The 27,593-nt window shown below is 39.5% G+C and overlaps 2 protein-coding genes across 2 annotated transcripts in view; one reads left to right on the top strand and one right to left on the bottom strand.

Moving 5' to 3' along the window:
- Positions 1–9,504, bottom strand: part of tubd1 (tubulin, delta 1) — a 34,289-nt gene extending 24,785 nt beyond the window's left edge. The window contains 2 exon segments of the mRNA XM_028806789.2: positions 8,239–8,461; positions 8,925–9,504. Of these exon segments, the coding sequence (XP_028662622.2) occupies positions 8,239–8,410 (172 nt within the window). The 5' untranslated portion in view covers positions 8,411–8,461; positions 8,925–9,504.
- A 201-nt stretch (positions 9,505–9,705) lies between these two features.
- The window catches only part of LOC114655655 (ribosomal protein S6 kinase beta-1), a 68,983-nt gene continuing 51,095 nt past the window's right edge, over positions 9,706–27,593 (top strand). Inside the window, exon 1 of the mRNA XM_028806787.2 lies at positions 9,706–9,998. Coding sequence (XP_028662620.1) covers positions 9,927–9,998 — 72 coding nt within the window. The 5' untranslated portion in view covers positions 9,706–9,926. The remainder of the gene's footprint in view (positions 9,999–27,593) is intronic.

Below are 27,593 nucleotides of genomic sequence, written 5' to 3'. Positions count from 1 at the left end.
TAACAAACTACAAATGAGTATCCACAATTTAGACAAATTTATGTCAATAAAACGAACTGCAAACCTTTTATTTAAATAGTGCCTTCTCCTTGCTCAAAGTGTAACCCACATAAACATAGAAAATATGAAAAGTTAACCAAGGGTACTCTGACTGGTAATAGTAATAAACACCCCTGTTCATGATATTAAAAAAAAAAGATCTGTAAGTAATGAATTAAATGAACAATCTGAATCATGGAGTCAAAATTGTCAGTTATAAATTAGTTCAACAATTCCCTTACCCTTGTTACCCATGTTACCCTTTTGCAACATTTTATACATTCAAAGAAGCAACATTAATATATTATTTCATGACTTTTATACTGTTAATTTACATACTGTATTATTTACTTTTAAAGCAAAATTGAGTTTGAATATGCAGTACAGTAAAACAGTTTTTAAAATTTTACTTGCCTGTTTTACTTTACATTAACCAATATTATAAAGGTTGCGTGCTTGTTAGAAATTATGATTTTTATTCATATTCACCCAAGGTATGATGCCTGAGCCTAACTTTAAAGTTGCAAGCAACTTTGACAAGGGGGCATGATGCTTGACCAAACAATATAGTATTTTATATCATATCATCAACCTTGTAGCTATGACATGCTCTTTTAAATGCATTGCAGAATGCTCCATGCAGCTTTTGGTAAAAGTTTCACAGTAAAGGAGTGCAGATTTAAGAGGTAAAAAAAAAAACTATACAGTATTTATGTATTCTATATACTAGGCAACACAGTGTTGCTGCAGCTAGCGCCATATGTGGAGTTTTCACACTCTACCCAGATTCTCCAGAGACCTCTAGTCTTCTCATACACTCCAACACAGGCATGTCAAGAAGGTGAATGCTAAGTACATTATAGAAGGCAAAAAGTGAACAGATGATAAATGAAACTAAAGTGATATTGAAAACCAACACCACAAAATAATAATGAATACAACAGTTGTTTGTAAACAGATTTGTTAAGTTCTGTGGGCATAACGCTTATAACCAGTTGTTCTGGGATTTTTTTTTGACAATTTCATTAGCATAGCAAATGTCTTAAATCTGTACTATTTTAAAAGTGAGATTCCACTCCATGACATTACCTGTATTACTTAATTAATCCTTTTTCAATTTTAAAACAATGAATTCTGTTTTTTACTTTTTTTAATTAATCATGCAAATTTTGTATTCATTTTGAATCTTTTTAGTACAAAAAAAAAACAAACAAAAAAAAAGACTGCAATTTTAATTTACTACTTAATTTAATTGATTATAGAAGTGTTTTTAATGGTTTCATGATTGTTTGTGGAGCTGTAAATTACCTAGGCATATGTGCAAATATATTCCATAAAATATTTACTACTCCAGATTGAACATATGTTTCCATTTCAGTTTAAGGCACAAAATATGAAAATTAAACTTTATACTACCAATTGGAGTTTGGCAAGATGCAGTCATGTGAGAAAAGTAAATATGCCATCCTTCAGTTCTTTGATTATACCCATCAGCACATAAACCATCTCCTAGTCTTCACAAGGGCTGAATTGGATAAATGTAATTTAAGGTTACATGCAATACATAACAGATTTTGCTTTCCATTAAAAGAACAAAACACTGAGCAGCACGATGGTACTGCCACCTCACAGTAAGGAGACCAGGATTCACATTCCAGGTCCCCCCTACATGGTGCTACGGTTTCCTCCCACTGTCCAAAGATATGCAGAATAGGTGAACTGGTGAAACTAAATTGGCCCTGGTTTGTGGGTGTGTGTGTTTACCCTGCGGAGGACTGGCGCACTGCCCAGTTTGTTCCTGCCATGTGCCCTATGCTAACTAGGATAAGCTCCAGCTCCCCCCACAACCCTGGTCTGGATTAAGTAGGCTAGAAAATGACTTCTGTCCCAGTTTTGGGTAGGGCTTCCTTTTGCTTTCAAACCAGATTCAATTCTTTGTGGCATGGATTCCAAAGACGTTGGAAACATTTAGATTCTTATCTATGTTCACATCTATCTCCAGAAATGTCATCTGCATAGTCATGTTGCAAATCTCCCTTTCTACCACATCCCAAATGTATTAGATTCTGATCTGGTGACTGGGAGGACCATGAAAAACACTGTACTCGTATTCATTAAAGCTGTTTGAGAGGACTTTTGCTTTGCGATAATGTGCATTATCATGCTGGATGTATCCATCAGAAAATGGGTAAATTGTGGCCATGAAATGATGCACATGGTCAATAACAATACTTAAATAGGATGTGGCATTCAGTTGATGATTGATGGTATTAATTAACACAAAGTATACCAAGAAAACATTACCCAAACCATTACACCACCAGCGGCCCAGACTGTTGACTCAAGGTAGGTAGGATACATGGATTCATGCTGCTGGCACCAAATTCTGACCCTACCATCGGTGTGCCTTGGCAGAAATCGAGATTAACCAGACCAGGCTATGTTTTTCATGCCTTCAACTAACCAATTTTAGTGATTCTGGTGCCTTTTGCTGTTGTAGCCTACTCTCCTTTTTTTTTTTTTTTGCTCCGTTCTGAATAAAACTGTTGGGCGTGAAAATCCCAGGAGATCAGCAGTCGCAGAATTACCATCTGGCACAAACAATCATGCCAGAGTCAAAAATCACTGACATCACATTTAAGCGCATCATGGTGTTTCATGTGAACACTAACTGAAGCACCTGACCTGACCTGTGTGACTTCATGCACTGTGCTGCTGCCACATGACTGGGTGATTAGTTAACTGCATAGATAAGCAGATATACTGGTGTTCCTAGTAATCTGCCTAGTGAATGTATATCCCAATAATAAAAGCAAGAGGGGATGTTATTATAAATTAAATAAACTATATATTAGACAAATTGAGTTTTAAAATTAGTATCAACAAGGAATATGAGAGGCGGCACGGTGGCGCAGTGAGTAGCGCTGCTGCCTCGCAGTTGGGAGACCTGGGGACCTGGGTTCGCTTCCCGGGTCCTTCCTGCGTGGAGTTTACATGTTCTCCCCGTGTCTGCGTGGGTTTCCTCCGGGCGCTCCGGTTTCCTCCCACAGTCCAAAGACATGCAGGTTAGGTGGATTGGCGATTCTAAATTGGCCCTAGTGTGTGCTTGGTGTGTCCTGCGGTGGGTTGGCACCCTTCCCGGGATTGGTTCCTGCCTTGTGCCCTGTGTTGGCTGGGATTGGCTCCAGCAGACCCCCGTGACCCTGTGTTTGGATTCAGCGGGTTAGAAAATGGATGGATGGATGGAAGGAATATGAGAATCACTAGAAACTTCTGAAATGTGATGTGAGAAATATAGTAATAAGAATGAGTAAAGACACTGCTAAATCCAATTGTTATAAAGAGGAAATTATTGTTAAATAGATAGTAGATATTACTAATAAAGTAGCAAAAAAGTACTCATGAGTTTGAAAATATGGCTAAGTGAAAAATTGACTTGGACACTACATATGAAGAAGAAGCAAGAGGAACATGTGTTATCTCTAGGTGGAGTTGACTTGAATTAGGTGACAAAAAATACCAAATACTTTTTCAATCTGGAGAAATTTAACTCAGAAACATTATCAATTAGGAAAATGAAAATTATTATCATATGATACTGAGAATCAAAAGGAAATCACAGAAAACTTTACAAACCTTTACTAAAGGTTATAACCTTTAACTGGTGGAGTTAAAGAATACAATAGAAGTAACTTCTTAGGTATTCATGTCAATTATAATATTGATATGGACATTAGAAGTACAGGTTGAGTATCCTTAATCCAAAATGCCTGGGACCAGAAGTATTTTGCATTTTGGAATGTTTGTATATACATAATGAGATATCTTTGGGACACCTTTGATCAAGTAGGAAAATATAGTCAAACAAGCTAAATGACGACTCGCGTCTATTAACAATTCATATCACCAATCTGTTTATAGTGTGCATTGAAATGACCAACATTTTAAACCTCAAAAGTGATGAAATTGATGTACAGACTGTATTTTAGTTCTCTTTTAAAAGGGTGAATGCTGTCTATTTGCACTAAAGGGCTTTTTGTTTTGTAAGTTTATATTGGCTACCAGTTGTCACTTTTCAGGGAACCAGCAGACAGATCAGGAATATCTCAGCCAACCTTCACTTTAATCATGCTTGGTGTGTTGGAGCCTTTAACTGACCAGCGAGTCACTACATTAAGGTATTGTATGCCATTGGTATACAAGCAAAATATTTTTGATAAAGATAAAAAAATAAATAAATAAATGCTGCCAACAGAAAAAGGCAGTGCAGAAGTGTCTGGTTTTCCTAATGTAATCAGAGCAAATTTACTGAGCTCATACTGTACTATGGACACGTAACAATAATGGAGCTACTTTTGCTAACCATAAAACAGTGACATTCCATTAATGCACAGGTCAGTTGCAATTTTAACGGTGCCACAGCACACTTTTGACTACAGCTGTCATTTCAATGGGGCCAAAGATCATTGATTTTATTTTGTCGCTTACGGTCGAATTCTGCTTCACGGGGTATCCCCAAACCCTCAGGCATCGTTGATCAATTCTTTGTGACACTCAATGCTCTGCAGAACCTCACATTCCCCACCCTAGGATCTCCAATCATATTTAGTTGCTTTGCAGTACTCTAAGCTCTCTGGGCTTTGAATCTACACGTTATTCACACCGACTTTTTGGCAAAGCATATTATCACACCCCCGTGACCCTGTGTTCGGATTCAGCAGGTTGGAAAATGGATGGATGGATGGATATTATCACACTTGCATCCAAGTAAAGTTTTATAAAAGAGCCACCTGGTGTGGAATTCCAATGGTGGTGTTATGTCAGCTTGTCAAAAAAGTTTCAGATTTTGTAATTTTGAATTAGTGATACATAAAATCCTTATTAAAAATACGGTTTAACCAAGAATGTAATAAAATATAGCTTTACAATAAAAGATCTCCAAGTAATTAGAGAATTAAAGTATTTAAAAAAAACTTACTGTAGACTTTATTTTGGCTGTATACTATGAAGCCATTAACCAAAAAGAGCTACCTTCATCAATGAAGCAAGCATTGCTGACAATTATTCCAAAGTTTGGAAAAGACCTGTTATTAGATAACTGGACACCTTATGAGGTTATTGAATAAGATGTAAATTGATTTGCCATCTTGTTTACTAGTAGGCTTGAAAAGGTTTTGCCATCAATAGTCAATGAATATATCAGTCAGAATTAATGAACTGCAGACAAATCCCTAACAATATTTTCTTGACTAGAGTGATTTATCTATAGTTTTATTTTATTTACTGATTTTTAAAGCATTTCATGGTATATACCATTATATTTAAAAAGGTGTTTAAAAAGTGTTAACATTTTTAAAATTAGATACTGGAAAAAGATAAAAATGTCCACCCAATATTCTTATAATTGTTTGGCACTTCAGGTAAAAATTAAATGTTTAGTGACATCTCAATTTTTCAATTGTCAGTTAGGAGATGATACCACAACTTTTGTGACACAAAAAGCTGACTTAGTTATATCATTTAAATGTACTAAGAAGCTTTTATTAGTTTGTGGATTAATGGAAAAAACTTTGCCTTTGTTTGTGTTTACCATCAAGAATTCCAAGTATTCAAGAAACTGAAGGCATCCAACATAACAATATTATTTTGTATTTACTTATTAAATCTGTAAAGATGAACTTTGAAGAGGCAGGTTACATTTTAATAGTTATATAAGTTAATAAGCTATTATGAAAACTAGAAAAAATGAATGCATGGTTACATTGAAATATTTTTACAGGAGTTGAGTTTTGCTGTCGAAGTCTGATGGCTTGTCACATTGACATTTACTTCATGTTTCTCAAACACTGTCAGTTCATGTTATACAAAAAGAATTGACAGGATAATTTAACCTCATTATTTTAAGAAAGGTATAATTTGTAAAACAGTAGAGCAAGGTGGTTAGGTTAAATTACAACACATCCATTAAAATATTTAAAATTAATTGAATCTACAACGTTATATGAAATTGAACAGCAATGGGAACAACTTTCCTACATTTTCATTTGATAAGGAGAAACTTGATACCACCCTACTTAAGTGTAGCTTTCACATCAGCAAAATTCAATCAAGTTTGCAAATCATCTTAAGCAGTTTCTACACACAATAACTAATTATTTGCTTCTGTTAATTTTATTAAATTATTAAATTGGTTGTGGATTATTCTGTAATTGGAAAAAGGAGTTTAAATAAAAAATACATATTAATAATCCTATAAAGCAGTTTCAAATATTTGTAAAGCTTGTTTATATATATTACATACATACTGCTCAAAAAAAATTAAAGGAACACTTTTTAATTAGGAGTATAGCATCAAGTCAATGAAACTTCTGGGATATTGATCTGGTCAGTTAAGTAGCAGATGGGGTTGCTAATCAGTTTCAGCTGCTTTGGTGTTAATGAAATTAATAACAGGTGCACTAGAGGGGGGCAACAATGAGACGACCCCCAAAACAGGAATGGTTTAACAGGTGGAGACCACTGACATTTTTCCCTCCTCATCTTTTCTGACTGTTTTTTCACTAGTTTTGTATTTGGCCATGCTCAGTGTCACTACTGGTAGCATAAGGCGATACCTGGACCCTACAGAGCTGGCATAGGTAGTCCAACTACTCCAGGATGGCACATCAATACATGCCATTGCCAGAAGGTTTGCTGTGTCTCCCAGCACAGTCTCCAGGGCATGGAGGAGATTCCAGAACACATGCAGTTACTCTAGGAGAGATGGACAGGGCCATAGAAGGTCCTTAACCCATCAGCAGGACCAGTATCTAATCCTTTGGACAAGAAGGAACAGGATGAGCACTGCCAGAGCCCTACAAGATGACCTCCAGCAGGCCACTGGTATGAATGTCTCTGACCAAACAATCAGAAACAGACTTCATGAGGGTGGCCTGAGGGCCCAACATGCTTTAGTGGGCCCTGTGCTCACTGCCCGGCACCGTGGAGCTCAATTGGAATTTGCCACAGAATACCAGAATTGGCAGGTCCACCACTAGTGCCCTGTGCTTTTAACAGATAAGAGCATGTTCACCCTGAGCACATGTGACAGACGTGAAAGGGTCTAGAGAAGCCGTGGAGAATGTTGTGCTGCCTGTAACATTGTTCAGCGTGACTGGTTTGGTGGTGGGTCAGTGACGGTTTGGGGAGGCATATCCATAGAGGGACGCACAGACCTCCACAGGCTAGACAATGGTACCTTGACTGCCATTAGGTTACAGGATGTAATCCTTGGACCCACTGTCAGACCCTATGCTGGTGCAGTGGGTCCTGGGTTCCGCCTGGTGCACAACAATGCCCAGCCTCATGTGGCGAGAGTATGCAGGCAGTTCCTGGAGGATGAAGGAATTGATACCATTGACTGGCCCCCACGCTCGCCTGACCTAAATCCTATAGAACACCTCTAGGACATTATGTTTTGGTCCATCCAACACCACCAGGTTGCACCTCAGACTGTCCAGGAGCTCAGTGATGTCCAGGACACCATCCATCATCTCATTAGGAGCATGCCCCGCCGTTGTCAGGCATGCATACAAGCAAAAAAAAAAACACACCACCATGCCCAGACAAGCACCCAATATCAGCTTAGTATCATCTTTATCTCTAAAACATCTTTAGGGACTCTAGTTGCCAGGATCGCCCTCATAATTGATCTGCACATGACAAGAAATGACTCCTATGATTTTTTTTCCTCCAAAAAAGACCTCTATTTAAACATAAAATTTCAACTAGATGCATGTGGGATTATTACATGAGAGAACATAAACCTATGCATGTCACCAGATAAAAAAAAAATATGTTAAAAACACACGTGTTAATTTGTGCCTCTGGATAAACATTGGTGTGACTCAGTCCGTCCCTGCAGCCCTCAACATTTTGCTAGATAGCACAGATTCAGATTCTTCTTATATATGATGACGACGACGACGTGTAGGCATCAAGCATACTGGAACACCACATTAATGCAGATATCTTCACTGAGAATTAGTTATAACAAATCCCACTACTGTATGTATACTTGAGGTTCATTTACTCACTCAGAAATCACATAAATGAAAAGTACAACTTTGTAATTTACATTGCAAAGCATCATTTGGTAAGTATAAATACAATATATAAGTGCGTGTATTTTCAATCAAATTGGTTAAACATTCAGCCTACCTTTTCTATGGTCCTCACTGAAGAATCTCTCTTGTGAACAAGCTTTGTAGGCTTCGGTTTCTGTCTTGTTGCTCTGTCCTTGTGCATTGTGACAGTCTTTGCTAATAACATCGAACAGCTCTTGGCCAATTTGGTTACCACACTGACCAAGCTGCACAGTCACAATGGACATACTTTCTGGGCAATGTCAGCAAACACCTGGACTCTGGCAGTTATTCCTGACCTAAAATTAAACATGGACAGCTTTCATTATGAATGAATTATGCAGATTCTTTTAAACTACAGACTTGGTGCTGATAACAGACAATATTTTGCATCTCGTTCATTTTTCTTAATCCAATTTATTCCAAACTATTACTTAACAAAGTCTTAATTGTTTTGATTCACAACCTAATTTTTCTAAAGACCGGTAAGCGCAAGTTTTTGTAATTTGTCAACAATTGTATTACCTGTCAGTGGACATGAAAGATGCCCAAAAGAAATAGGGCAGAGAAAGCAAATCCAGATAAACGTTATGGTGTCGTAACTTCCAAGCAGTGACCTGCACATTGATGACTAAAAGTAACCCACAGAAAAGAAAATTCTTTCAGTTCAGCGAGGGACAATAAATGCTTCAACATGCAACGTGCACATTTGCAATACACTTTCCCAGCCGCAGCCTGCACTCCAACCTCACAGATTCTCACCTGAACTCTTTCGCAGATTCTGGACCGTAAACGGGTCTACAAGAGCGCAGAGAACCGGCTATCGTGCTGCTTTGCCTTTTCCTTGCTGAGGTGAACAGTACAGTATCTGTCCGATGTGGGTTACAAAATAATAAATCTGAGCGTTCCTTTTCACATACACCTTATGGTGAAAAAATGATAGAAAGTCGACAGAGCATAACAGCTACATTCACATGTCATGAATCAAAACTCCAAGGGTTCGACCCAAACTTCTTCAAACAGGAAGCGCTGCCGCTCAGATTTTAAACCGTCAGAAATTGACGGCAACAGTGTACTGTGCGCATGCGCTGTACTCCGCCGTGAACGCAAGCTGTCTTGTATAGCGTGAGCAGCACATTCGTTTTTTAATTCGTTTTTAGGAGTATTCTCAGTGCAATAAAAACTGAGCAAAACACCTCAGAAATGTAACGTTATCATTACATATTAATACTCAAAAACTCTAAACATACAAAAGATACGCATACATATTTAAGATAACCAAAAACTTTAAACATGCAAAAGATACTCATAAATAACTACGCAAATACAAGCATTGAATAATTGGGATGTTACAAATTAACTGCAGAGGGTTGTATTTTATGCGCTTTACACTTACAAATGCGAAAAGTATCCATTAAGAAAAGAACAACTTAGGTTAAGGCTTTGTTTTCCTTTATGACTAGACAGTACCTTTCCTTTGCGTTACCGTGGACTGCTCTCACGCTCTCACTTTTGCGCATGTCCGCTGCCAGTCGCTAGCCGCGGTTGCCCACACTCGCCGAGTTACATTGTCCGCAGTGCGCCTGCTCTCGACTCAAGGAGCGAAGGGGGCTTTTTCCCTATCGACCAGAGTTTTGTTTGGTTGGGTCTGTTTGTGCGCATGCTTCGTACTGTAGCCGGTTATGGCGGCGGTGTATGTGTCTCCATGAGGCGAATAGAAAGGGCCATTCATCGTGACTGAGAGCGCGACTAGATAGCGGGGAGATGGCTGGCGTGTTCGACATTGACCTGGACCAGCCTGAGGACACTGTCTCTGATGAAGAGCTCGACGAGGGGGTAGGTAGTATCGACCCTGGGGCGGGACGGCGCCGGCCGGGCGGGGTGCCGCGGACTGCGGGTGAAGACCGAGGCCTGGCTAAGCAGGAATGGGGTCGTTGTAGTACAAGGAAATGGGACAAGGCCGCGTGATAGTTCACGAATAGATGGTTAAAAGCAACGACTCAGCCCCCAGTTGGCAGTCCTGGGACGTATTTCTGTGTGGAATCCCTGGGAGGTATCCAGTCTGAGGCTTGACAGGGTCCCATTCCGGATAGTGTCCACCTATTAGAAGTAGAACTGTCTCCGGTACGATCTTTAAAAAGTCAGCTGCGACGGTTTGAATGCTATTACTTCTAGCCCCCCTTTCGTCTGAAGCATGGGTATTGCTGACTCTGATCGTCCTCTTTAGGGACAGCTTCGGTAGGTCTGTGGCTAAAACCGCGGTCACGTGACCAGAGCAACGTTTTTCAGATTCTCCTGTGTGCTCTGCGATAAGGAACGGACCAAAATAAACAGGGAGTACCTGGAAAACACGCACGCACTCCTACCACGGTGATAGGCAGCTCTGTGGCTTGGGCATATTCTAGTAGTTACTATACAGCGCCTTACACATCGCGTGTCGCACTTTTTAACGCAATTTCAAATTGTAGATTCCAGTGACTATCCCGTGCTGAGGCGCATGTTGTCTGACTTAGCCGCACGCACTTTCAGTAGATCACGCACTTATGTTTCCGTATGCGTTATTTTGCGAATGTCGCTGTAAAACAAAAGTTGTATTTTATGGCAATAGATATCCGCATTTCTGAGTTTCCTCATCGTGGCAATACTATGAACACACACGTAGGTGACAGCTGGAAACATATGGAATCATTTAGTGGACACGTGTGTGTTTTAAAGGACCGTAAACTATTTTGGGAAATACTAGATGACTATGAATTAATGAAAATGTCTAGATGACCTTGAAATTTATGCTTTAAAAAAGTTTACAGTAATTTCTTATTTTTACTATGGTTAATGATTTTTGTCAAAGCCCTTATTCTGTTTATTTTGTCGCGCCAGCACTGTACTGTGTTAAAAATGTTTCATTATAAGTTCGTTTCGTGGTTGTCAAATTTGGGAAAAGTTTTGGTCACCTAAAACTTGTAAGTAAGCACACTCCCCAAACACATTTACATATTTCACATTTTTGTCATGAATAGGTAATGATAGAACATGCTTTAGGAACATGAATAGAATTTATTTTTATTTAGGGCTATTTGGAGTTTCTTGAGATGAATATTGTAAAATATATTTTTGTTTAGTGTTCAGTGTTACACTTTGTTCTAGATATCAGTGTTCTGCAGTGAATGCAGAAGTTCTGTGCTATTCCTGTCTTATGTGTTACCTTCCCAAATGGGTAGTTATTATTTCAAAAGGAGCATGTCACTGAAGGAAGAAAGTTAAAGTTCTGTAATAAAAATTATACCTTGAAAGCTTCAGAGCATTGGCATTAAAGGTATGCTTAACTAAACTGGTGCATTTGGGAAAGCAGAGAATCTGCTAATTCATTCTCCTTTTCATAGAACAAATTTTGTAAACTTTTTGCCAACTGACTTTAATGGTGAGACACTACAGCGTGTAGGCATCTGAAGTGTCACATCTTTACCATGACAAAGAAATCCTCACTAGAACAGTACCCAAGAGACAGTCTCTTGGTATTGCCATCCTTTATAAATGAAGATTGTTTTATTTTTTTTTAATACACAGGTGTACAGTCAAATAAAATGAATGTAGACAGGGTTATTGGCCCATCACCTTTAAAATCCAAATCTCAAATAATTAAGAGTGATGTGTCAGCTACAAGAACGGATTAAATTTTACGAAAAAACAAGAACACTGTTGTTAAATTTCCGAAAGAATGAGAACTTTGTCAGTCTGGGCTAGTTTATCACCCAATATCGGCTCTGCCAATTATGGCGTGCTAGTTGGCCACTCAAAGAGGTAGCACAGCCACAAATAGCCTCACGCTGAAGACCTCTTTAACAATTACAATTTTTTTTCCTGTCATTTGACTAATCTTTTACTAATTTTTTTTTATTGTTCAAAATACTGTTGTGCCTTTTTTTTGTGAGTTGAGTAGAATTATTAAAATTCTGTTTTTATCCTTCCACCTCAAAGCAGCAACTAGCTTAAGTATATTCAAACTACTGCTGCTTGAGTTTTGCCCCAGACCAACACAGGGTGCTTAACTGTCTGAACCACACTGGAATCCAGTTTGATGTACAACTGCCCTCACAGCTCTGCTTCTGGCTTTCAGAGCTGTAGACTTTAACACTAAAGTGCCTGTCATCCTACACCTGAGCTCACCTAACGTTGTCCTTCTTCCTGTTGGCGTGACATTTTATAAAGTCCTGTCTGAGCAGTGTTTCTAATTAATGGCTCCTCTGAACGGAGAGTTGCTGTCATTTTTTTCAAGTTCAGAGTTTGCCTGAAACCTCAACTTTTGTCACTTTTGTTTCACCTTGACCATATGTGTCAATTTCCTTTTGAAAGTGACTGCTGCAGTGATTGAGACTGACTTAGTTGTACTTTCTGTCAACAGTCATTATCAGGCTGCTATGAACTCATTTTGTTGGCTTTTCTTTGTTAGTTTTAATGCATTTAAATGATAATTTATTGTGCCTTGTTTTCTTGTTTTTGTTTTGGGTTCTGCTTATTAATAGGGAAGTGTTTAAAATAGTTTTTCCCAATGATCCATCCATTATCCAACCTGCTATATTCTAACTACAGGGTCACGGGGGTCTGCTGGAGCCAATCCCAGCCAACACAGGACACAAGGCAGGAAACAAACCCCGGGCAGGACACACACATATACACACACACACACACACACTAGGGACAATTTAGAATCGCCAATGCACCTAACCAGCATGTCTTTGGACTGTGGAAGGAAACTGGAGTGCCCGGAGGAAACCCTCACAGACACGGGGAGAACATGCAAACTCCACGCAGGGAGGACCCGGGAAGCGAACCCAGGTCTCCTAACTGCGAGGCAGCAGAGCTACCCACTGCGCCACCATGTCGCCCTTTTCCCGATGATAGCATTCCTAAAGTATATTTTTGTCATTTACTGTTATGTTTCATTTTTTTGTAGATGACATTTCAAACTCATCAGTCCTGAGGCCCCACTATGGCTACAGGTTTTTATTCTAGCCAAATTCACAATTAGTGATAATAATTGATCTAATTTATTTAATTGGTCTTTTTCCATTCTCTTATTCTGCCTTTGGAAAAAAAACACAGCAGTATGATTCTTACATTTATAAGACATTTAGAAATCTTTCTACTTTTGTTTAAATACTCACCTCTCTTTTGTTGTTCTCCAATTGTTGTGTCATTTTTTGTGCAGTTTGCACCCTTCATTGTGTCCTATTAATAATTAAAACAAACAGAACTGACAGCCAGCAAAACAACACTGAATGATGAAAGGCAATAATAACTTTAGTGTCAGACCCACTAATTAGTAGATAATAAATTAAACAATCAGAACACCTGGAAAACCAGAATAAAAATCAGGCTGAAAATTGTTTAAAAAAATTAATAAAAATTTACCAAACTTAGTTTTGTTGTTTCTCCATTGACTGTAAAACTTAATTGGGCTAGGAGTCCAAATAAAAACAGAAGTTGTTTGGAACAAAAAACCTGCAGCCACAGTGGGTCCCCAGAACTGAGTGTGGGAAGCACTGCTCTAGAATATTATACTGTAGTGTTTGGGCTCTGATCGTAGCTTCCTTCCCTCCACCCATTTTGCTTACCTGCTACTAATTAGTCGATACTCTTAATGAAACCGTGTCGGGCATATCATCAGAGATTTTTAATTTGTGCCAGTCCCACAGTTGAAGCTGTAAAATAATCTGTCCTTCCATTTGATCAACTGTATCAGAGAGCTGTCTTGTATCCTTACCGCTGGAATGTCTTTTGGTGGTAAGTTTGGGTTGCAGTCAAAGAGGCCCAATGCTCTAGTTTTTCAGTTTTATTTCAGTATGAAGATAGTGTAGTGTAAAAGGTCAAATCAGGACTTACATAGTTATTAATTAGTATCTAAAGAAAGACAAATTCCTTCATCTTGTAGGGTAAATTGGTTATTTTGTTCCTATTTTAAACATCCAAGAAATCGTATAATTGATTTTACTATGTTGTAGTCTCTTCTGGTAGTATGCAGTGGCCAAAAGGCCAACCACAATAGTGATGCAGATAGAAGCAGATGTAACTCTGTGAAGAAATTGATTTGCCTATGTTACATATAATACGTAATCTTGCCAAATATGATGTGCATTAGTGTATCCTTCTCAATGATTTTTGAAAAGGCTAAAAGGAAATGTCTAATACAGCCCCATATACACTTAATTTGCCAATATTGTTAGGTTCATATATATACAGTGGGTACGGAAAGTATTCAGACCCCCATCAATTTTTCACTCTTTGTTATATTGCAGCCATTTGCTAAAATCATTAAATTTAAATGTTTTCCTCATTAATGTACACACAGCACCCCATATTGACAGACAAAAAAAAGAATTTTTGAAATTGTTGCAGATTTATTAAAAAAATGTGTTGCACCTCCTTTCACCTTCAGAAAACTCTGGATTTTATTGGCCATGGATTTTACAAGATGCCAGATTTGCTTTTATGAATGTTATACTATGTGGAAATGATTGTGTTGGTTGTTGCAAACTGGATGGTTGAATGATCCTGCCCTTCCCTCCTCACCCTAAAGATGTTTGATAGAGTTAAAATTTGGGGACTGTGCAGGGCATGAAAGCAATGAAAATGCGCTGTAATTTTCCTGGAATCACTTGGTGATACTTACATGGTGCAATAGCATTCTAGCAGTGTTTAATGTTTGGAACATGAAGGGACAAACTTGGTCAGCAATGGTTTTCTGATAAATTACCCATAGATGATCATCAGAATGGCTATCGGGGGTACTGACATGTGCTAGAAAACATTGCCCTCCTGGGCCTGGTTTGCTGACTCCAGACAGGGTGTCTCAAAGTAATAATGCTACTTGTTCCAAATTATGATGAATTGCATGATACAAAAGAAACTTGGATTCATTTGAACAAGCAACTTTTTTCCCCTATTCAGCAGTCTAGCTCTGATGCTTCTGTGCCCACTCTAGATGCACTCTGTTTTTTAACTGACAACCTCAGCACCCTGCTTGGTCGTTGGGGTTTTAGTTTATTCAAGACAAAGTCTGCACAACAATGTTGGAATTCAGACATGACATGGCTGGTTGTGGCATGTCTGTTTGCTTGTACAGTTCTTACCATTTCCGTTTGACTCCCCTGATCAATAAGCTCTTCCCATCCATGGGATCGCCTTTCACTGGTAGTTTTTTCCATTTCATACCTTTCTAGGTAAACCTCCTGAAGCAGTTGTGTATGAATAGCCCTTGATGACAGATGTTTGGGGATGCCAGAATCAACACACTTAGCACCAACTATGTGACAAATGACACACTGAATGTAGAATTTTGTGCATGTGGATGGGGCTGTGCCTAATAAACTGGCAACTCAGTATAGGTTTTCTTATTGCTTGACCTGTTTTTCTGTGCACAGTATATCTGCCAACATTGTAAATGCTGTGAGTAAGAGTAACTGCACAAGTGTTGAATAATGGGCAGGAGATTGCTCCTGTTTACTGTAATAAGGTCTGTTAACCTCCCATTGACCCAGTAATATGGCTAATACACCTGCTGAATGTAAACTGTGTTTTAATATAACTTTAATTACCTTATGTAGGCTAGAAATATAGTAACAGTATTGTTTTAAACATTTAACACTTTAAAGCAGTTATTTTCAATGTTTTGATGCCCATTTTGTGTTTTGCCAAGATTACCACAGCCACTTGTCTAACAAGGGCTTTTAAATAGTTACTGTATATGGAGGTTAGACTTTCGTGATGGGACTTTTTATTTAATCTTCTGTCCATGTTCTTGAATTATCTAGTTATTTTTATTTGCATTAAAAAAGTCAGTCTACTTTTTTTTTCTTTTTACAACTTTCATAGTGTTGGTTTCATATTTTCTTGCAAGACTTTGAGACGTAAATCCATATCAAGTCAGAATCTCATGTTTGACTAATGGCACATACTTGGGGAAATCTACGAGACGTTTAGATGTTTATATTATAAAAAGTTGTGTGTTTGAACTGACAAATCAGATATGTATTAGTTTCTTATTTTTGACACCAATTGGAAATTTTATGCCGAAGAATACAATTCTGTTTTGAATCTGTGTTTTTTGCTGGAAATACGCGAGGTATGAATTCTTAATATTTTGTCCATTTCTCTGTTGGAAAATTTATGTAAAGAAAGAAATTTGCAGTGAGCTGTGTTTAGGATCATCAAATGTGAACAGGTGGTTTAAATATGACAGAAGTTAAAATACAGGTAAAATTCGTTACAACAAACTGCCAGGGATCTAAAAATATTTTTTTGTAATGAAAATTTCATAGTAAGATTCTGTATTTGTCACTATCTTTAACTTGCATCCAGGCGTTTGCAGTCATTTCAGTAGCTTCTTTCACGTTAATTTTAATCTCTTCCTCTCTACAAGTTACGCTGATGAGAATGTTTCGCAGCATTTCCTTGCCCTAATACACTTTCAGGGTGCGAATGATGCCCAAATCCAATGGCTGAAGCACTGCTGTGCAATTGGGTGGGAGGAATTCAACGCAAACATTATCTAAATGTGGAAGCCTGATGTGGGCAGCACAGTTATCAATCAGAAGCCGAATCATCATTTTCTTCTTCTTCATATTGTGAGGTTTCTGAACTCTTTTGGGATCCCCCCACCACCCACCCAACGGGAGTGCATTGCCACATCTGTGGAAGATCGCTTGTCCAATGCCGGGGCAGGGCAACCGCAGGCTCACAGCAGTGCAGTGAGGCGCCACAGAAGCAAATCCTAAAAGATCGGGGTCGCACCATAAGTCCCTGTCTTGCACTCCAAAACATGAGGCTGGGTCTCAGTACTTTAGCAAAACCAGCTTTATTCAGCTTCAAACAGAACATCACAGTTACTTATTGTAGCATGATCTGTCACTCTCCTATACACAGACACAGCAGTCAGGCAGGGTTGTGGCTAGGTTAGTGGCCAAGTAATACTGTTCCCTGCATTTACAATGTTCACCCATCGAGGTCTTTTCTGTTTGCTTGTAGTGAGCTGCAGCAGAGCTGTGAGCCTGCTGTTGCCCCGGCAACGGATAAATTGTCTTCCACAGCACTTCAGGATGCTCTTTGGGGTGTTGTCTAGTTTTGGGAGGTCCCAAGAGAGTTTAGAAACCTCAGATTTTCTTGAGTGAGTGCCGCATTAATAGGAATGTTTCTTGAACTAGCATCACTGAGCCACATAAAAACTGCTTTTTCGATGTGTTCAAATGCAGTAGTTCGCATACGTTTGCAAACTGAGAATTTTCTTCTTTTTTGCACGGTCTTTTAATAAAGTTGACAGTGTTCACTGGCAACGTCTTTTTTCTTGTTGCCGGAATCAACAAACTATTGTGTTGTAACAGCCGCAAAAAATGTGTTTTTCTTTTTTTCTAATATGAACTGTTGTCATTTTTTCGTGTCTGCTGTTTCTATAGGAGAGTGACAGTGAGTTAAATTCCAATGGATGTTTTTCAAATGATGACAAGCAATAAGCAAAAGGTATCGCGGAAAACAAAAACAGCAAAAAAAAAAAAAACAGTGCATGGGAAGTTCAAAGAGAAAAAAAATCTATATATATAATTCACTAAGGCAAGACAACCATGGAAAGCACGCCGGAAGGGGGCGTGGATTCACTAAGCCGCCGACAAGTAAGACACCCATGGCGCACGCAGGAAGGAGCCACGCCCACCAACTCTAAGACCATTGGATACGACGACAACTCGCAGAGCCACGCCCACCAACTGGCACGGAACAACACAGAAAAAACGGCGTCATTTATATTCGTCTGTCGTAGAGGCCACATGCACCTCCGAGTCACGTTGACTGTTCATAGAGGCATGTTTCTCGCGGACGTGAATCGCCATATGCAGCGTGTAAAACGGTTTGCGAGGGGTATCCCATGGGATCCTTAAAACAGTCCTTTACAACTGAGGTTAAAACACAATGAAGTAAGCAGTCTTTAAAACCGAGTTTTCGGTTACGACGCACGACCGCGTGCACCATAGCAAACTGTTTTACACGCTACATACAGCAATTTGCATCCGCGACAAACATGCGTCTTCTTAGATGGTCCTGCAGGAACACGGAAGACATTTCCCTGCCCACCAACCCTCCTTTTTCACCGGCCCGCATCTACCCTCGCTCTCTAGGCATTCACACTGCCTGCCCATTTGCCCGGACGCAAAAACTCACCGACCACCCAGTTAGTCCCTTTCGTCTGTGCTAGGAGTCCACATGCACGTCTGAGCCACGTTGACTTTTAATTATTTTTTTCGGTTTCGACACCCGACCGCGTCCACCATGAAAAACCATGCGAAAGGAACAACGAAGCCCCGCCCAGAAACTCTGCCCCTCCTCCCACGTGCTCAGGAACGCACCTCAGACCACTGCCCGCCAACTCAAACAGCTTATCAAACACATACTCACTCGCTTTGGTCTGTGCTGCGGTCCAAATCCAGCTGTGAGCCACGTTGACTATTCTTTTGCCCTCCATGGCTACCGCTTCAAAAGTATTTCATGGAAATACACGCTATAGAACACTACGACAAACTCAACACAGAACAGAAACACACTGTTGATACTGTTTTACACGCTGCATATAACAATTCCCATCCCCAATGCTGCTTCTTCGATGGTCCTGCAGGAACATGAAAAACCTTTGTGTACAAAACCCTGATTCATACCATCAGAGCTACGGGAGACATTGCTACAACTGTAGCATCTACAAGAATAGCTGCAACATTATTACCGGGAGGACGAACTGCCCATTCTGTTTTTAAAATACCGTTGAACCTCACTACTACTTCCACATGCAACATCAAACCTTCCTCACCACATGCTCAACATCTTCTATAATCCAAAGTTATTATATGGGACGAGGCGCCAATGACACACACATACGCATTCCAGGCAGTTGACAGGTTATTACGTGACCTCACGGGTGACACGCAGCCTTTTGGAGGCAAAACAATACTATTGGGTGGAGATTTCCGACAAATTCTCCCCGTCATTATGCGTGGCTCCCGCGCGCTTACTGTCGCCAGTTGCATTAACAAGCACCCTTTGTGGCGTCACATGCATGTTCTTACACTGACAACAAATACTGAAGAACAACATTTCTCACAATGTCTCCTTGATGTTGGGGATGGGATAAACGGAACACCTGTGACATTGCCTTCACATTCTTTTCCTTTAATTTCTGATCCCGTTCAACAACTGTATGGCGACATCGACTTCTCAACTGTCACTCTGGAACAACTCAGCACGCGAGCTATATTAAGCGTCACCAACAAAGACTCGCTATACCTTAATGAAGAAGTGCTAAAACTTATCCCTAACAATGAAGTGACTTTCACGAGCATGGACTCCATCGTCACAGATAATCCTGCAGATCAACTTTTATTCCCCGAGGAATTTCTTAATAGTCTTACTCCTACTGGCATGCCTCCACATAAACTCAAAATTAAAAATTGATCCGTCATCATGCTTCTCAGAAACCTCCTGCCTGCAAAAGGTCTTTGTAATGGCACTAGACTGTCTGTTAGCACCATTCACCGTAATGTACTGCAGTGTAAAACTATCACATCTGCAACCTCACAAACTGTCCTTATTCCCCGGATATGCCTGACCCCGTCAGATTCAAATTTGCCTTTTACTTTTACCCGAAGACAATTTCCTGTTCGATTGGCATTTGCGATGACAATTAATAAGGCACAACGACAAACTTTCAAAAAGATATGCCTATATCTGCCAAAACCAGTCTTCACTCACAGACAATATATGTTGCTCTCTCCAGAGTTCCATCTTTCAATTCACTTTCTGTTGTATCCTCAGACCCTCCCTTTTTAGACAACTGTGTCTTTCCAGAAGTGTTCAACCATCAATAAATAATTATGCGGCAGTTGTTATGCCGCGGGTTCACTATTGTGTTGTATTTTCCTCTCTTCAGAGTTCCATCTTTTCATTCACTTACTGTTGTATTCTCACACCAACCCGTTTTAGACAACCGTGTCTTTCCAGAAGTGTTTACCATTCAATAAATAATTACGCATGACATTGACCGTGTGTCTACCCGATGCAGAGAGGCGTGGGTAAGCCGTTGAAGCCCATTCGGGCTGCAAACCATGCAATTCCCTCTAAGTGCGACTCATACGCTCCCACTGATTACGTCCCTACCCTTTCTACACACCCCACTCCCACCTCGCTACTACCGTAGTCGGGTGTCTTGGTAGATTATATATAGAAAAGCACCCAAAACCGCACAGAGCAATGAAAAGTCTACGTGAGTCACAGGTGTATCTGGACTGTGCAAAAACGACAGCGACTCAAGTGACGAGTTGGACGTGGGCACATGACCAGGCAGTGCATACTGAACAAAACATCAGCACACTAGCATGACAGAGAGACCGGAATGGGCGTCCTTCTTCTCTCCTCCCGTTCCTTTCTCCGCGCCTGAGCGCCGTCCACCCCTATCCCTCCGTCTGGGAGTAGAAGCCGCGATGTCGGTCCGCCAGTTTTAAATCACGGACGATTGTGTGTTGGTTTGTTCCGTGCATTGTTACAATGTTGCTTTTCTTGCTGATTTATTACATTACCGATTTTTCAAATGTTAATTTTCTCCCTGTGCTTAAAAATCATTAAAAAACTGGCCTGATTATGCGGCTTATGGTACACCGCGGGTTGGCTAGTATACAATGTTTCTTTTGGGGATCGTTGTGCACAACTGAGCTGTGACCACAGAACTAACTGCTCCGTGGCTGATTCATTCAGGCATTTCAAGGTCTTTTGGGCACTTTGTCATAGTGAAAGTATCTGCTCAATGTATTTCGTAGTAACGAGATTTCTATAGACTCGTGTCATATGGGGAAACTGTCTGGACCTTAAAAAATACTTTGTTGTATGAAAATTTAATTGTAAAGATATTCATTGTAATGGAATTTTACCTGTATTGCAAAAAGTTTATGATCCAGAAAAATGGCTTTTTTACAAACGTGATTTGTGTTTAGGATAATCACTGTGGAAACACCAGTGCAGAATAATAAGCCAACTAATTGTTAAAAGTTTTATTTGTTAAATCAATTATTAGGCAAAAAAGTGCAGATTTTTGTGATCTAAAAACACAGAATTGGATATCTTATTTAAAAGTTATCATTAGTAAAATTTGAGTATATCTGTAAATTGACTCAGAAAAAAGTTTTTAAACATAAATAATATTCATGTCTAATAGCTCAGGTTTACAATAATATGTAATTTGGATGTTATATTGTCACAACATTGAATAGGTAGATTAGTATGTATATATTAAAAACAGGTTTGCTGGCTTCTGAATTAATTTTGTGGCAGATGAAATCCCCCAACCAAGCCAAGTTGAAAGGTAGGGAATGTAGAGGGGGATTACAGTGTAGAGTTTATAAAGAATATGTGATCATTATGGATTATCTGAAATAGTCATTTGAAAAAGCAAGTTCAGCCCATGGAAAATGTTGACTTTTTCAGTATATTTGAACATGTAAACATTGCCTACAGATAAAGGTAATATACTTGAACAAATGACACATAAAATTCACAATGTGTATTCATTCTCATAATAATTTTGTCATTACAACCAAGTAAGCACACTCCTACATTTATCAGCACTTGAAATTCATAAATTTAGAATTAGGTGTTTCAGATTATGTGCCAATGATTAGAACCTCTTTAGGGAGTTTGCAGGTGGACTTTGTCTTAAACTGCAGATATTAAGAGACTGATGTGCTCCCAAATTATTTGAAATCAATCATTCCACTGTAGGGAAAAATAATCTATGAGTGGTGCAGATTTCAAATGACTGCTAACATTTTCAAGAGTGGTTGGGCCAGTAAATTCAGCCCAGGCGCTGACCATTTGATACTAAAAGAAGTCTTCAGGAACCCCAAAATTTCATCATGTCAGTGGACGAATGTATGAGCACTTAGCAAGATAATGTCACGTGAAAAAAGTAAGTACACTCTATAGAAATTGTTGACTTTTATAACATAATTGAACAGACAAGTAGTAGAGTAGTCAAGGGGATATACTTGAATAAAAACACAAGGAAAATTTGACTTTCAGTCTTTTATTTAACAAAAATATCAACATATATAATGCTCTATTGGGGGAAAGAAACAGTACACACTTGGCCTCAGAAGCTGGTATTGCTCCCTTTTGACCAATCCTCCATGTCTCCAGGGTTGCAAAAGTTGGAGTCCAAAGTGCATGACCTGTAATCGGAAAAAGACTTCACAAATTGATCTGCGTGTGAGGTGTGTCAAAAAAAGTCTTTGCAATCCAAAAAGAACATTAGAGCAAGACTATAGTTTGCCATTGAACATACAGTACAAGCAAAGTCAGTCCCTTCTGTAACACTGAACAGATAAACCAACGGTGGATGAGTTTGGCCACAGTGACAGTAGACATGTTTGGCACAAACCAAAGACGGCATTTCAAGAGAATAACCTCATAGCTACTGTGGTAGAAATGTTAAGGTTTGGGGTTGCTTTGTTTCCTCAGGGCCTGGGCAGTATGCAGTCATCTGGTCAGCTATGGTTCTGCAATATATCAAAGTGTGCTTGAGGAGAAGGGGAGGCCATCTGTCCAGATGTTGAAGTTGAACCAGAAATGGATCTTTAAACATGATAATGGTTTAGAGCACACTAGCAAACCTACCAAGGAATGGTTCAAAAAGAAAAAGTGGAGGGTTGTAGATTGGCCAAGTCAAAGCCCAGATTTGAATCCCATTGAAATGTGTTGGGGGATTTGAAAATGGCAGTACATGCAAGAAACAAAACACAAATATCTTGTAACTAAAGTAGAAATGTTAAGGTTTGGGGTTGCTTTGTTTCCTCAGGGCCTGGGCAGTATGCAGTCATCTGGTCAGCTATGGTTCTGCAATATATCAAAGTGTGCTTGAGGAGAAGGGGAGGCCATCTGTCCAGATGTTGAAGTTGAACCAGAAATGGATCTTTAAACATGATAATGGTTTAGAGCACACTAGCAAACCTACCAAGGAATGGTTCAAAAAGAAAAAGTGGAGGGTTGTAGATTGGCCAAGTCAAAGCCCAGATTTGAATCCCATTGAAATGTGTTGGGGGATTTGAAAATGGCAGTACATGCAAGAAACAAAACACAAATATCTTGTAACTAAAGGAATCTGACATGGAGGATTGGTCAAAAGGGAGCAATACCAGCTTCTGAGGCCAAGTGTGTACTGTTTCTTTCCCCCAATAGAGCATTATATATGTTGATATTTTTGTTAAATAAAAGACTGAAAGTCAAATTTTCCTTGTGTTTTTATTCAAGTATATCCCCTTGACTACTCTACTACTTGTCTGTTCAATTATGTTATAAAAGTCAACAATTTCTATAGAGTGTACTTACTTTTTTCACGTGACATTATCTTGCTAAGTGCTCATACATTCGTCCACTGACATTTTCTGTTTAGTAGCTAAAAACCATTTTAAAATCAATGCTAAAAAATTCAAACATTATTATGTCAGTAACACACACAGTGCATCCGGAAAGTATTCACAGCGCATCACTTTTTCCACATTTTGTTATGTTACAGCCTTATTCCAAAATGGATTAAATTCATTTTTTCCTCAGAATTCTACACACAGCACCCCATAATATCAACGTGAAAAAAGTTTACTTGAGGTTTTTGCAAATTTATTCAAAATAAAAAAATTTAGTAAGCACATGTACATAAGTATTCACAGCCTTTGCCATGAAGCTCAAAATTGAGCTCAGGTGCATCCTGTTTCCCCTGATCATCCTTGAAATGTTCCTGCAGCTTAATTGGAGTCCACCTGTGGTAAATTCAGTTGATTGGACATGATTTGGAAAGGCACACACCTGTCTATATAAGGTCCCACAGTTGACAGTTCATGTCAAAGCACAAACCAAGCATGAAGTCAAAGGAATTGTCTGTAGACCTCCGAGACAGGATTGTCTCGAGGAACAAATCTGGGGAAGGTTACAGAAAAATTTCTGCTGCTTTGAAGGTCCCAATGAGCACAGTGGCCTCCATCAATCCGTAAGTGGAAGAAGTTCGAAACCACCAGGACTCTTCCTAGAGCTGGCCAGCCATCTAAACTGAGCAATCGGGGGAGAAGGGCCTTAGTCAGGGAAGTGACCAAGAACCCGATAGTCACTCTGTCAGAGCTCCAGAGGTCCTCTTTGGAGAGAGGAGAACCTTCCAGAAGGACAACCATCTCTGCAGCAATCCACCAATCAGGCCTGTATGGTAGAGTGGCCAGACGGAAGCCACTCCTTAGTAAAAGGCACATGGCAGCCCGCCTGGAGTTTGCCAAAAGGCACCTGAAGGACTCTCAGACCATGAGAAAGAAAATTCTCTGGTCTGATGAGACAAAGATTGAACTCTTTGGTGTGAATGCCAGGCGTCACGTTTGGAGAAAACCAGGCACCGCTCATCACCAGGCCAATACCATTCCTACAGTGAAGTATGGTGGTGGCAGCATCATGCTGTGGGGATGTTTTTCAGTGGCAGGAACTGGGAGACTAGTCAGGATAAAGGGAAAGATGATTGTAGCAATGTACAGAGACATCCTGGATGAAAACCTGCTGCAGAGCGCTCTTGACCTCAGACTGGGGCGACGGTTCATCTTTCAGCAGAACAACGACCCTAAGCACACAGCCAAGATAACAAAGGAGTGACTTCAGGACAACTCTGTGAATGTCCGTGAGTGGCCCAGCCAGAGCCCAGACTTGAATCCGATTGAACATCTCTGTAGAGATCTTAAAATGGCTGTGCACCGACGCTTCCCATCCAACTTGATGGAGCTTGAGAGGTGCTGCAAAGAGGAATGGGCGAAACTGGCCAAGGATAGGTGTGCCAAGCTTGTGGCATCATATTCAAAAAGACTTGAGGCTGTAATTGCTGCCAAAGGTGCATCGACAGAGTATTGAACAAAGGCTGTGAATACTTATGTACATGGGATTTCTCAGTTTTTTTTTAGTTTTAATAAATTTGCAAAAACCTCAAGTAAACTTTTTTCACGTTGTCATTATGGGGTGTTGTGTGTAGAATTCTGAGGAAAAAAATTAATTTAATCCATTTTGGAAGAAGGCAGTAACATAACAAAATGTGGAAAAAGTGATGCGCTGTGAATACTTTACGGATGCACTGTACATTAGTGAATCCCAAAATTATTCAGGATATTTTCATTTCCACATTCTTTAAAACTGCTTTTGGAACAGCATCTACTTTATTTGTTATGTGACTTTTTTTTGTTTGCATCAGCATTCAGGGGAGATCCTAATCAGTTAATAAGTAATATGCTCTTTTAAATGATTAATGCTTAAAGGTAATACGATTGCTTCTGAGAGCTGATTGGTAAAATGATTGCACTTTAAAAGCATGCACAGATCATGTATTTTAATTTCTGAATTAATTCCATAATGAGATAAAAGGGTCAAGAATGGCAAAACTTAATGTTTTATTAAGTTAAACCAAGCTAGATTCCCGCAATCCTGAGCTGAAAGTTAAGCCCTGAGAGCATTGAAAAGCTAAAAGATGTTATATAAAAGTCTTTAAAAAGACTCCAAATGTTTTCAGACCATTATATTGTTATACTAGGGGGCTTTACCCCCCCCCCCCCCGCCAGCGCTACACGCCATTGTGAAGAGGGGGGCTGAATGCACCCCAAGGAGATGTGATCGCTCCTCCGAAACCCCTCTTAAATGGTGATACAATGGGAAATACATTAAAAAAAAAAAAATTTTACCTCCTCTTTGCTCAATCAGCTGCTGGCGTGATCTACATCTCGTGCGGTGCTACAAACGTTTAAAAGCCTGTACAGCAGCTTTCCTTTTGTCTCATTGCCTTGTCTCTCTTCTCTCCTGGACATCCTCAAACACTATTTGTTCTCTTTTCGCTGTTCTGTTAATTCACCGAGTAATATTTTCCAGTTGTTTGTGCTAATGCAGTCTTTACCCAAATTTTTTTGAGACTTTTGAATTTTCCTATTTCCATTATCTGTAACCTGCTCTGCATGTGTACGGGACTTGCTTCCAAAGGTTGTAAGTATGACGTGACTTGACCGTCTTGCGGGACGTGAAAGTGTTTCTCTGTCTCTCTTCAAAAGATCACATCTCTTCGCAGGAAAAAAGTCTCGTCTCGACCCAAGATTTTTTTTTATAATAGAGAAATGTAATGCAGCTGTCTGTCTTTTCACAAGTTTACACTTTCCACTCGGAATGTGCAGTACTTACATAATGTTGTTTTTTTAATTTCTCCAGTTTATTTTCAGTGTTGAATGCCTCTGCAGTGATCCTTTTTTTTATATTTTTGTTATCCAAAACCATTACATTTTTTTTTTTTTTTTTTAAATAAAGAAAGTAAAATGTCTGTCCCTTGACCCCAAGTCATTCTAATTTGGTAATCAGTAAAAGCCCATAAGATGGAGCCAATAGATTACCTAGGTTTTGGTTGGTATTGGACTGATTCAAGAAGTGAAGACCTCAGTTTTGTTACAATGAATTCAGAACTAATTGTTTTTGTTGGGCCCAATGTTGCATTTTATTTCTAAGTACTGTATTATTGTTCATATCTATATATATAAAATCCCTATGTGCGTCCAGGTGTCTGTGTGTGGGTGTCTTCTGGTGAAGTGCGCATGCGCGGGGCACGGTGCTATGCGCGATATTACTGTCAGAGAAAGTTAGAGGCGTTTTACGGAAGTACAAACCAGTATTACCGCCAGAGAAAATTAAAGGTATATTACGGACGTACGGACATATATTACGGACGTACAAGACGGTATCCTTCAATAAGGGCGCGCACAAAAAGGTGAGCCTCAAAAGGGCGACCTCAATTGGGCGCAGTGAATAAAGGCGCGCGTAAATAAAGATCTGCACCTGTTGCTCTTCACATATTCCAGAGCCATTTGAACTAAATTATCTACGCGCCCTTATTGAATAGAGCTGTACAAGACAGTATTACTGTCACAGAAAATTAAAGAAACACAATACACGGTGGCAGCCCACGAAGAACGGTCAGCTCAGCAAGTAAACATCAACAAAAGAAAGGCTGAAAGACAAAGAAAAATACGACCAACAAAAAGAATGAGGTCAAAGTCCCTTGCCATTTAATATAGACTGTTCCTACTAATGTTTATGCACTACTGTTCTAGCGCCTGTTATTGTAACTGGCTAAATGACTAGTATACAGTAATCCCTCCTCTATCGCGGGGGTTGCGTTCCAGACCCCCCCGCGAAAGGTGAAAATCCGCGAAGTAGAAACCATATGTTTATATGGTTATTTTTATATTGTCATGCTTGAGTCACAGATTTGCACAGAAACACAGGAGGTTGTAGAGAGACAGGAACTTTATTCAAACACTGCAAACAAACATTTGTCTCTTTTTTAAAAGTTTAAACTGTGCT

This window comes from Erpetoichthys calabaricus, chromosome 8 (assembly GCF_900747795.2).
Source record: "Erpetoichthys calabaricus chromosome 8, fErpCal1.3, whole genome shotgun sequence".
In the NCBI taxonomy this organism is placed as follows: domain Eukaryota; kingdom Metazoa; phylum Chordata; class Cladistia; order Polypteriformes; family Polypteridae; genus Erpetoichthys; species Erpetoichthys calabaricus.
Note: the sequence above shows the minus strand (reverse complement) of the source record. Positions and strands in the feature narration are given on the sequence as shown.